The sequence below is a fragment of the Chenopodium quinoa genome, unplaced genomic scaffold (genome assembly GCF_001683475.1).
Source record: "Chenopodium quinoa cultivar QQ74 unplaced genomic scaffold, ASM168347v1, whole genome shotgun sequence".
Classification (NCBI taxonomy): domain Eukaryota; kingdom Viridiplantae; phylum Streptophyta; class Magnoliopsida; order Caryophyllales; family Amaranthaceae; genus Chenopodium; species Chenopodium quinoa.
The window spans coordinates 1,882,778-1,895,725 of NW_018744062.1; the positions used below are offsets into that span (position 1 = coordinate 1,882,778).

At 35.0% G+C, this 12,948-nt stretch overlaps 1 protein-coding gene across 1 annotated transcript; it reads right to left on the minus strand.

Moving 5' to 3' along the window:
- Window position 1: 1 nt before the first annotated feature.
- Window positions 2-9,113, minus strand: LOC110690753 (protein PIN-LIKES 6-like). Its single transcript, XM_021867646.1, has 10 exons — window positions 8,813-9,113; window positions 8,449-8,625; window positions 8,288-8,367; window positions 7,969-8,215; window positions 6,621-6,812; window positions 4,648-4,722; window positions 1,233-1,333; window positions 915-967; window positions 589-777; window positions 2-448 (listed from the first exon to the last, which is right to left on the minus strand). The coding sequence occupies exons 2-10, from the start codon at window positions 8,623-8,625 to the stop codon at window positions 327-329; spliced, it is 1,236 nt and encodes a 411-aa protein (XP_021723338.1). The 5' UTR covers window positions 8,813-9,113; the 3' UTR covers window positions 2-326.
- Window positions 9,114-12,948: the final 3,835 nt, after the last annotated feature.

Consider the following 12,948-nt stretch of genomic DNA (forward strand, 5'->3'; position numbering starts at 1 on the left):
CAATCAATCAATTTACTGAATATAGATATAAATTAATGAATTTCAAAAAGATTTAATCATAATTGACATAACCACAAGTAATTGAACTAAAGTATACATAGGCATAACCAGCATCATATGTACAAAGCTGCTTTTCCAAAACCATTAGCAGCCAAGCATCATCTGAACAATGAGCAAAGTCTTCTCTATTTGCTGTTCCCAGCGATCACGGATGGATCCAACTAGACTTGTAAATTTAGTTGTACAAGGCATATATTATCTCAACTCTCCAATTTAGTTGATCTCAAAAAATGATAGCATTCGGCAAAGAAAGACATCTTGAATTCTCAGAAGAGTAAGTGAATGTATAGCACAATCCATCCAGCCATTGAAATAATTGCAAATATATGAACCCAGAACAGTATTGCAGCTGATTCCTTCCCACATCCTCTCAAGTTCGCCACAGCACCTACAAAACATTGAGTATATAGGCATGACCACTAACAAGTCAATAAACTAATAAGTGTGGCAGTAAGATTTTTGTCACTGCTGAAATATAATAAACAACTGCTGTAATGTAGTGTACTAAAATTTGTTACAAAAAAGTACCTGAAAGTACAGAAGTGGGCATTGTGTGCTGAAGGAGAAGCACGAATTTGAACATCTTGTCACCAGCAGGAAGGAAGCCCAACTTATCAGCCAGAGTCACAATGCCAAGCCCTGCTGGGGGTACCAACACCAACCGCCCAAAAACTATAGCAGCAGTTGTCCTAAAACCAAGTTTTGAACTTCCAGGTCCTGCATGTAACAACACAACTACTCAGTTCTGATCCTCTATTTCCTTGGAACTAAAATCAAAGAAGACAGGCCCGCACTTAGAACCACCACTAAGAAAATAATCAGCAAATCACAGAACTTGCAAAAAGTTAGCTTACCATCCACAAGGTTGCCTCCCAATGCCAACAAAATGCATGGAATCATAGCCTCCCTAGGAAAAAAAAATCAAATGTAAGAATTGTTGTGTAACAACTAACAACCCCCTATTTTTTTATAAAGAGCATAAACTTTTCTTGAGTTATTGTTAGAAGCTGCAATACATATTCATTTAAACACCTTTCTTCAGAGGTTTTATTGGGGGGGACAAATGTGAAACTAATTAGAGAACAATCTCCGATCAATAAAAATATGAAGCTGATATTATCATACCAATAAATTTTCCTTGAAATTAATAGAAAAGAGATTAACAAGCTTACCCAAGAATCATGCAGCTGTCAGTGAAAAAATATAGAGGAGCATCACTTGTAAAGATTAAATTCTTCAAGAAAGGCACACAGCCAAATACTATTGCCAACACCTGCAGCATGAAAATAATATTTAAAAAACCTCAACTAGAGTTATGACCAAACGACTCTTGATGGACAAAATATATATAATAATTACAATTTAAAATCAATTGTATATACTGAAGTAAATAAGTAATCACCCGCATAATCCCCGAAGTACACGTGTCACGTTCACAATAAAAAAATTTCCCTTCAAAAACCCTTTTTTTTTTTTACTTACAAAAATAAGACAATTGATAATAAAAAAATAAAATAAAAATAAACAAAGAGAGAATATGCAGCCTAAACAACCTAAAAAATAGAACAATAATAACAACTTAAACAAATAAAATATTTTCTTAATTGTTAATGTATAAAAATATATATTCCCTTGAACCTTTAATCGTTAATATATAAAATGTATTGTACTACTAAACAAAGGATTTCAACTCAATTTCAAATTCATAACATAATAATAAGTACTCTACATTACCGTATCTAATCTATAATGATCAATACTTTGATATCATAAATATATTCTTCGTACAAACTTATATAGTGATTTATAAAAGTAATTTTTTATTCTGAATATCCGCTGGCAAAGAACTAGTTAACAAACTAAGAACACCCAATTTTTGGGAGTAAGGAGTAACATACCTAAGTTTTTGATATAATTACAATCCAAAATCAACAAACTAAGAACACACCCAATATTTGGGGTTAAGGAGTTAGGGCCTACTCAATTGAGCTGAAATCAACTGATTGGAGCTGAGCCTGAGTTGAATTGAATCGAAATGAATATTTTATGAGAGAATGAAATTAAGAGCTGAACTGAACTGAACTGAAATTAAGCTGAAGTGAACAGGCCCTAAGATACCCAAGTTTTTTTTATTGTTTCTTTGCTTGTGTAGATGTGTGTGGGCATGTGTGTCTAAAGTTGAGCGGAAGTACTAACATTTTTATGTATACGACAATCTTGCAAGTTTTTGGTGTGGATGCAATAAAGAGACTCAAGATAATCAATTTAGTTTGATTTTTTAGATATGGCGTGTAATTTATTAGCACGCCGGCATTACATTTGGTATATTACATAGGTTGGTTGACATCATTATTATTATATGAGCATAGTATTATTTTTATTATTATTGGCATTATCTTTAGTTTTTATAAGGGTTTGTGTTAGTCGAATAACCCTATATAAAGGAAGTAATTGGAATAAAATACACGGTGCACGATCTATTAAGATTTAGCATGATATCATTTCAATTTGTCCCCCCTAAAACCAACTATAATTAGCTAAAAAAAAAGGGTAGCATCATGTCGTGTGTGCGAAAGAAATTACTATGTATGAGGGCCAAGGCACAAGGACCTTGGGCGCTACTAATGTTGCTGCTATCATGGCCTGAGGCATACACAAACACAGGGCATGTGTATGAGACCAAGGCATAAAACACCTACTTGTAACAATAGAGGGTAGCATCTTGGCTTGCCTTAGGACAAGTCATGGCCTAGACAAGGCAAGTCATGGTAAGGCCCTTAAACCTTAATGGTTCGCTCGATGACCTATGAAGAAGGCCATCCTTCTTTCAACATAAAGAGATTGTTAATCTTCTAGAGTAGTTTAACTACCTTCAATAGAAAGAGGTATCGTAGCTCACAAAATTACTTCGCCTTTAGAATCCTGGATATTATAGAAGGGTCCTCATATTTGTGCTAATAGAAGAGTGGACCCAATACCAAGACGTTAGAGATAAAAGACAACATTAGACAACAAAAGTAACCCCTCAGTAAATGATACTCCAAAGAGCCCCACTTTAAGGCAAGGCATGCATCTTAAGACGTGATTACAAAGAAAGCAAAGTCATGGGCAAATGCATGAATTAATAAAATTCCGCGCATTTAGTAGGCCTCTTGAGGTCCTTTGGGAATCCCAAGAAACACCTCGATGCTTACCCTTGCTAGATCTACAAATGTTCTCCGGATACCAAATTTAAAGGGTATATACATGAAATTGAACAAGATTTCACGAATTGGTGTCAAAAACTCAAGTGATGGTAAAGGATGTATCTTGGGGTCATAAAATTTTGTGTGGAACCATATATGGTCATTATCGATCACGTAAAGGCTAGTGGTGCAAGTAGCAAAACTAGGAAAAACCACGATGCTTAACCTTGTAGGTCTGAAAAAGTTCTCTAGAGGCTAAATCTAAAGGCTATAATACACGAAATCGGAATTTTTTTAAAAATATTGAGGCCCCTTATTGAAAACTCAAGTGATGGTGGAGGATGCATCCGGAGGTCATAAAACTTTGTTTGGAACCCTTTACGACCACTATACAATCACATAAAGGCCCTTACGCTATGTTTGGATAGAGAGAAATGGAGGGAAAGGAAGAGAAGAGAAGTAGAGGGATGCATACTCCCTTGTTTGGATATATAATGTAAGGAGGGAAGGGGAGGGAATTGGAGGGATCCATTTTCCTTCCACTTTTAATAAATCAAATCCCTCTATTATTGGAGAGATTTGAAAGGAAAATGGAAGGTCTCCTTCTCCCTCCCCCCCACCTCCCTTTCCCTTCCCTCATTTTCCTTCCCCTCCCTTTCCCTTCACTATTGTTATCCATAGTGTTAGTGATATTGAGTTCATGAAGTGAGGCGTATAGGTAAACCAGCTAGATTGATATGTTAAGAGCCAAAGTGCATGGATTGTCTATGGCACTTTCAAGTATAGCTATGCTTTTTCTTTATTTCTTATGTTTCAGTAGGTATTGATAAGTTGGCATTGTCTATGGAAAAGGCTACTATTCCAGCAGAAAATTATTGGGGTTTATCAATTGTATAAGGTACTAAAGGCTCTCTTTGCAAGAGGATGAACTTGGCATTTTACTTGTTGATCAGGTTGTCATGGATTATTTATTGGCTGCACTTATAGATAGGGAGGTTCAATTGAAATAATTCACGTCATTTATCGTTCTGTTATGAAATTTTTTAATCACTAGGACTAACGTAGTCCCACTGCCCCAAAAAGTCAGCAATTTCCAGCTACCCTCCTGAAATGACTCAATGAGGGACGTGAGACTTAATTTCATGATCGACAAACAGTAAACAAGTTCTAGGGACAAAGATATCAGAATATAACATCAAATTGAATTTTACTGACATATTAGTATCATTCCACGAGGTAGTCATTTCCATCGATTACTAAGCATGAATTACACTTTTACATTTTACACGCACGTGTAAAGGAAAGAGTGGGAGAGGGGGAGGGGGGACACGTTGATGCACAAAAATGACCAACATTTGCAAGTTTAATACTTAACGTAGGCAGATAGGTATAATATACTTACAGAAGCAATAATAGGAGGCTGTATGAGCTGTTTGAGCTTTAATTTATCATATATGAACAACAGGAACTCCTTGACCTGCATCAAACAAATTGAAGCTTAGTACAAATAGAGAGAGTATCGCTACTGTAGACTTTGTTTGCAGATGCATCTCCTAAATTCAGATGGATAAACACTAAATTGCACGAGCCATTACAATTCTTGAATCAAAGAAAACAAGCAGTACATCTCTCAGTATCTGGGAGACAATTCTGAGTCAACTTTAAATATAGGTGATAAGCAAATGTAAATCTTCATCATTTGTATTACTTATAATTTTTAGCAATCTCAGTAAAAATTGGATGTGATAATTCCCAACCCCAACCCCCCCCCCCCCCCAACCCCCCAAAACCCCTAGTCCCCCACAGTCACCATTTTTTATTTTCAGTTACAATTCTTGCATTTGGACTTATGATAGTTGTCCACAAGTACTTGTCCTTCCTTTGTGATTCAACAGGTTGTATAGATAACTACCCCGTTTTCTCAGTCACTGATTCAAAACGTATGCTGAGACAGTCATCCCATCAGTCAAGTAGATCAGGATAATTGTATTAGGGAAGAAAATAATGCATGTGAAAGGAAACATGTAAATTTTGTATACAATTAGATATCAGAAATTGTCATAAAGATATGAGACTAGATACTCACTAGCATATGAGAGAATTGTATTCCTCCTGTGCATAATTTTTGACACATGCATAATCAGAATGTTTGACATTACTATCTCTGCAAAGCGATAGAAAAGGTTGAAAATGAAGTTCCAGGATGACAAATGAAGAGATGGAAGATGGATGGAGATGGTTCCAAAAGGAGGATGAGGTGGGGTCCATCGGGATATTGTTACCTTTAAATGAAGGCAACATTTCCCCACCGCTAGGGATGGGCATACCCTAATTTTACCATACCCTTCGAACTGAGTTCGAGCTCATCTATGTGGTTTAAGTTCTTGATTCAATAAAGCTGAAGGCTCTTCTTAACTCAGCTCATATCCACCCCTTTTCACCATTCCTTAAAGATTTACCCCCTAAATGAGGATTAAAAAAATTCCTCATCTCTTCCTCCTTCAATCACCACTAATTCATCCCATCTACCACAAGTTCACGGCTCAATTAACCCCTAAAAAATTTTCCTATTCCGAACATGCCCTATCCAAAAGATGAACACTCAAGCAGTTTTCAGAGACTATATATTGAAGTCTGCATTTCTAAAGATACAAACTTGATAGGAAGATTAATTATATATTCTTAGCACAGGTTTACTAAAGAGAACCTAAAGAGACTCCAAGACTTGAGTTATCACTTAATGGCAGCCAAAAAGGTGTAGTGGATTCAACAATCCAATCCCAAATAATCTTAGCACTTCTGAAAAAGGTTTAGTTACCCTTTTCAAAGTAAGTTGCTGATTTATAAAGTTAAGATTATAAACCCCTCAGTAATTCCAGAAGATTTTACCTACAATAGAGCTTGAATTCACAAAAAATCAAACACAAGTTCTATACATATTAGCAAGTCAAGATTATGAGCTAAGGGAAAACAGAATTTCAGCATGATTAAAAAACACAAATTCAAGTTCTTAATGACTATAACCTGATTGTCAACACCAGATTCACAGTTTACTTGAATTCAAATAGTGCAAACATCAAAAAGATTTGATATCCGTATTGGAAAAAGATTAAAGCAATGGACAATAAGTGGAGAGTGGTAGTCATTGAGAATTTGAGACTTAAGTCAACAAACTATTTAACATAAATCAATGAAAAACAGTGGAAAGGAGGAAATATATTGAACTTACGTATAATTAAGAGAATGGAATCAGTCAAATAAATGTAGGTGAAGCAGGGACATTAAAATCTATCAATCAACAAACATTCACTATGTTGAAGTCCTAAACACAGAGTTACAACTTTTAAAATATAAGAAAAGTAGAAAGATTCTTGCCTTTCCTTTCTGTGACACGTGTGATGTCAATGGCCCTGGATCTCTAGGAAGCAAAGGAGCTTGTTCTGGTGTTTCACTTCCACTGTGCTGTTGACTTTTGATAGGAAGATGTCCGCCTTCAACTTCAAAGGTACCTTCAGGAGGGGGTGCCAGCATTTGGAATACATATGTATACAGGACGATTGCCCCAACCTAGAAAACAAGGAAAACAGCTAGACTTCAAAATTCAAAAAGGCGCTGAAAAGAAATAAGGTAATACTTATGGTCGTGTTTGGAGAAAAGCTAAAAGCTGAAAGCTGATAGTGTTAGCTGATTGTATAAACTGATTTGACTAACTTATTTTATTAGCTTATTGTAGAAAAGTGTTTGGTAAATAGCTGATAGTTTAAAGGTGATTGAGTATGTGAAATGACCAATAAGCTAATTGTGGGGTAGGTAGTTTAGATAGGATTTTAAATTAAATGAGGTTAAAAGTGTCATTTCACAATAATTAATGAATAAGCTAATTGAAAAAGCTCTTAAAATGAGCTTTTTCAAAAAGAGCTTATTCAGTGAAATAAGCTCTTTCAATAAGCTTACTACCAAACACTTGTATTAGCTTGTTTGACTAGTCAATCAGCTAAAGTTAGTCAAATAAGCTAATATACCCCCAATAAGCTTACTACCAAACAGGGCCTATGTGAAATGACCAATAAGCTAATTGTGGGGTAGGTGATTCATATAGTTTTTTTTTTTAAATTAAATGGGGGTATCGGTGTCATTTCACCATAAGAATTGAATAAGCTTTTAGGAGCTTTTTGAAAAAGAGCTTATTTGTGGAATAAGCTCTTTAAATAAGCTTCCCGCCAAACACCTTGAATTAGCTTATTTAATAGTCAATAAGCTAATATTGGTCAAATAAGCTAATTTTGCTCAAATAAGCTAGTGAAAAAAACACAAGTAAGCTGAAGGGAAACAAGGGATCACTATCACTTCAATAATTCTGGACTGGTATCATATAGCAATAGCAAGCATAGTTGTATTGTAACAACAATCCAGTAAAATGAGTTATCAGATAAACTACAAGTTGTAATGCATCAAGTCATCAGATAAACTACAAGGTGTAATGCTTTACAAAAAAATTGCATATATGCAATAACAAATGAAAAGTATCATTAACATCAGTATATTCTTTGACAGAGAGACCTATATGACAAACAAGTATCTAAACTTTTTGAACAATTGAATTCCAGGAAAATTTAATTATTACTCCGTAAATTACAGGTTAAATTCGGGCATTCAGGAAGTAAGTCCAGCATGTGTGCACAAAAAAAAAAAAAAAAAAAAAAAAAAAAAAAAAAAAACATACCCACTGGCCAAATGAAATATAGGCAGTTCCATCTTGACTGCACTTGTCTGAATCGCCAAAAGGATTAGCCTTATCTCTACACAAAGCAGCAATCAAGACAAGGGGTACATTGCCAATATTTCCAATTCCAATATGCACAATTGTGAACTTAAAGTAGGGGTATGGAGGGCGGACAATGGTGGCGACGAGTAGGCCGATGAGTGAGCCAGAAATAGTAGCGAGGATAACATTGAAAGGGATGAACCACCTGCATAAGTAGTTGAGATTAAATACTACTAAGTGAGAAAAGTCCTACGAATTGAAGAATTAAGTATCTGACCATTCAATCACTTTCTGGAGAGTAATAGCTTGGCCTAATTGGGAGAATATCAAACAGGGGAGCAACAGAGTAAAAACCAGCTGGGATCAGAAACAGAAAATCAGTAGTATGATCAAAATTAAACCCAAAAAGAGAGAATAAAAAAAATAAAAAATACCGACCCCGTTGAGCAATTTGCGGCCATTAGAAGGAAGGATATTGACATACTTAGAGGCCATAAGGAATCCCAGGAAGCACATGGTAAACACCTTTGCAATGGGAAGGACGGCGATTTTGATGGTGGACAACATAGATTGGCCTCCTCCTTCCGTCCCCATCAAAACTTGTGTCAACATCATCTGATATCAAAACCCAAATTCAAAATCTAAATCTATACAAACATTAAAATCAACTGGGGTTTGTTTGTTTGTTTGTTTGGAAATAAATCTTAATTAAAAAAGAAATATGTATTCCGTGACTAAAATAACTAAGTCTTGGGAAAAAGGAACAGACTTTACTCCGCAATTAAATAAATGTATTATGTACCTGCGGTTTCGGTTGCCTTCTAAAACACTTGAAAGGAATCTTGTGATTTCTCTTCTCTTCTCCAATGCTATAAACTCAGTCGATCAAGGATTTTAATAATTGATAAGAGTATATTATGAATTATTAAGCAAATAGTAGTGACTGAGTTTTGACAGACATCCCAATGTGTTGAACAAATCCCATGTAGATGTAACTACGTCTTCGTCTTCCCGTTTTTTCCACTACCAACCGTCATAGCGGCTTGGCCCATAGCCGCCATATAGACCCACATGTTATGTTCAACTGGCCCAATCTTACAAAAAAATCTTGTTGTCAGCCCTATCAGGCTTCACCCATCTTTTATAAACGAACCTCGTGCACAACCCATATGCGTTTTACTACTAAAATTTAACATTTTTGACATTGTATACAAAAGTAGGCTAAGTCCTCGTGATTTTATTATAGAAACTTCACCCTCTTTAGACACTGATAATTTATAAACTTTAACTCCTATCATTTTTGCGACATAAGGTTGATGTCCGAATTGCAAGTGTACATACAATAATTAACATATTAGAATTTTCTACTAGCCATACGAACTCTTGAGTCTTGACAATCAACTTTCGGGGATACACGGCTCTCCCTCTCTGGAAATCTGGAATTAAGATTGAGAAAATTGTCTAATATTGCTCAAAAAACAAGATCGAGTTTATATTTTGCGTAGTTTAGGAGATTTCTCTTCTTTCTCCTTTTTCAAAGGAAGAATCTTATACGAAGTATTAATTAAGAAAATCAAAATATGGAAGGCCAACAATTATCCTCAATTAAGGATTACAATAATCAATTAGCCTCAATTAAAGACGGTGACAAAAGAATGACAAGTCACCAGCTTCCCTCTTGGAGTTGTGGACTAGTGGTAGGAGAAGAAATCTCTGAAGTCTAGGTCCAAGGATCAAGCATTGGTACCATGCTTTCTTTCTCTCTTCTCTAATAAAAAATAAATTTAATTTAAAAAAAAAAAAAAAAAAAAAAAAGGATGACAATTAGTAATACTCCCTCTGTTTCAAAATGATGTTCCTGTTTGCGGAAATCGATGCAAGTTTTGACCCATCTTTAACCGTAAATATCTTTAATTTCACACTAGCAAAAATTATAAAAGTTAGATATTAATAATCTACTCATCAAGACAAATCAAACTAGATCCCACATGACCCTATATTTGTTCTTATAGATTAAGAGAAATTTAGAAGATTCTCTCTTATTTTTAAAAAGTCAATGATTTCAAACATGAACATCATTATGCAACAGAGGGAGTAGTTAACAAGGTTTAAAATGGAAAATTGCATTGATTTTACTAACCATTACACAATTAATTCAAGGAGATGAATCTTTTTTTGAAGCATAAAACTGAAGTTAGAAAAAATATCTCCAACAAATGGCAACAGCCAATTGCCTAACGCTTCCCCTCTACTAAATGATTATGGGTGGGAGACCGAGCCGAAAGATCAATCTGAAATAACTCGAACCGAACAGCTCAAATGACTGGTACTATGGATAGATTGTCTGCTATCTACTTTGGAGAGTGTTCTCAAATTGATACTGTTATTCTATTAACACTTTCTGAAGTTAAATTTGTTCATCATTTTTTTTTTTAATTTCTTATTTATATAGTTGTTTTTCTCACACATACATTCCTTTTCAATTAAGGTCATTTTTTTTTTTTTTTTGTAAAACCCCAACTACTTGAAAACCATAAAAATTCAAACCTTCAATATACAAATAAAGAGGCTATAAAACACACAGAAACAATTATTTCATTGATAATTTGTAGAGTTACAGCTCTCATAGATCTCTCGATCACTCTCTCCTAAGGGTTGGAGTTTTGATATATTTTTAGTACGAGACCTTGTCGCTTACTTCATACTAGCTTAGTAGGGAGGAGATGTGATCTTTGTGACTTGTTCCATCTAAGTCTTGTAGGGAATAGATGAGGTCTTTGTGACTTATTCCATCTTAGCCCATTAAAACCTAGAAATGACTCTCTTTATATATAGAGTGTCGTAGAGTAGTAAACAAGAAAGCTATTAAATATTTTACAAGATCTTGAAGATAGCTATCTTATATTTTTTTTTTATATATTATCTTATATCTGACACCTAATAATTAATAACAAATTTCGGTGCCAACAAATGCCCCCTCGAGACTTCTTATGGAGATTTGACATCGGATGCAACTTGGTCTCGAAACTTTCCTGTAGAATTTGAAAGAAAATTTGACATGCCCCCATTAAATCTACGAGTTTTGAAATTTGGAGAGTGGAGATAAAGAGCGAAAATTGTCCCACCGAGCGTGCTAATTTGTACACCATAAAAATTCATACCTGCAATATACAAATAAAGAGGTAGAAAATATATGGGAACAATTATTTCATTGATAATTTGTGGGTTACAACTCTCGTAGATGTCTTGAGTACTCTCTCCAAAGGGTACGATTAGGGTTTTGATATGTTTATATTTGACAGGATAAAGTCGTATCACCTAATCAAAAGTAATTCCTAAATCCTCTAACTAATGTAGATAGGGAAGTAGGGTCGAATCCACAGGGAAACTAGTTTTTCTATTCCTAATCAATTAAAGCAATCTAAATTACTACGTATTAAGTAATAAATTAATAATATGGGAAGGAAACTAAACTACTAAGATTAAGAGTAAAGAGAAATCAATGAATAAAGGTCTAAGGCATAGGTTTCACCAATAAATAACATTCTAAGGTAAGACATAATAATCAATCATCAATACATCAATTATTAATCAGATCATAAAGGGCTTTCGCTACGTATTACAATCACAGAATTAATCTACCGGTATTAAATCTCATCTCTCGAATCTCGACTTAACCATTTATAAATTAACCTGCCTATTGAAACTAAGCCTAAATATCAATTCTCATCTCTCGAATCTCAAATTAATATTGCGTAACTCATACATAAAAGACCAGCGCTAATCTAGTTGCAGAGCATTAAATCAATCAATAGGAAATTAATCAAGCATTGATAATCAACAACAATAATTTACCCCTTCATATTATTTATGGATCCACACAAACCCTAGAAAGAAAACTACTCAGACATAGTTAAAACTAAACTAATCAAAGCAATTAAACAAAACATGATGAAAGAAACAAAGTAAATAACTGAAATTAAAGTAGAAGAAATCGTTACCAAAGTAATCGAAATTAAAGAGTTGAATTAAAAACTAAGTAGAGAACAAAGTTGTACAGAGAGAAAATTATCTAAAACTAAGTAGAGAAAGAAAATCTGAGAGAAGAAGTACTAAAACAAAAAAAATTAAATCGTATTTATACAAAAATAATTACTCCTAATTAAAACTAAGAAATTCCGCTGAATAAAACTCCTCAAAATCTCGTGCCCAATCGAGCGAAGGGCTGCCCGACCGGGCCCGCCTTTTTTCCATTATGGGCATCTCTCGCGCCCGGCCTGGCGCGAACTCGGGCGCAAGGTAATCTTCCTCGCTCGGTCGGGCGCGCCTTCGGGCGGTGCCTATTTCGGCCGGGCCACACTCCTTTGCAACTTAGACTTCTCGATTGGGCTCCGATTCTTTGGCCCAATCCGGATTTCCTCTTCGGGTCTTGAATACTCGGTCCAAATGCCTCGAAATCTCAAATGTTGAGCCCTTAATCATCGGTTTGACGACTCTAACCGGCCCTGGGCTATGAAAACTGGTAGTGCTCCTCCAATGCTCGTAGCCACTTCATAATATCCCGGGAAAATGCTCCAAAAGTGCAATTCCCTACAAAAGTCAACCAAAACTACGAAAACACTAAAAAACACCAATTAGTAATAAAAGTGGTTTTAAAGAGCCAAAAACACTACCAATTATGACCAAGGGACGGGAGTAAAACACTATATAAAATGGACATATCAATAGTATGGAGCATTGTCGGCTTATTCCATACTATGTACCTACAGTGTTTGGTAGTGGGAGGAGATAGGGTCTTTGTGACTTGTTCCATCTAAGCCCCATTAAACCCTAGAAATGACTCTCTTTATATAGAGTGGCGAAGAGTAGTAAACATGAAAAATATCAAATATTTTACGAGATGTTGAAGATAAATAGCTTATATTTTTTTTATATATA

Coding starts and splice junctions, on each gene's coding strand:
- LOC110690753 (XM_021867646.1), bottom strand. CDS start 8,625: ATGATGTTGACACAAGTTTTGATGGGGACGGAAGGAGGAGGCCAATCT. Junction 778..914: donor GGGAGGCAACCTTGTGGATG/GTAAGCTAACTT, acceptor TGTTACATGCAG/GACCTGGAAGTTCAAAACTT. Junction 449..588: donor GCCCACTTCTGTACTTTCAG/GTACTTTTTTGT, acceptor AATGTTTTGTAG/GTGCTGTGGCGAACTTGAGA.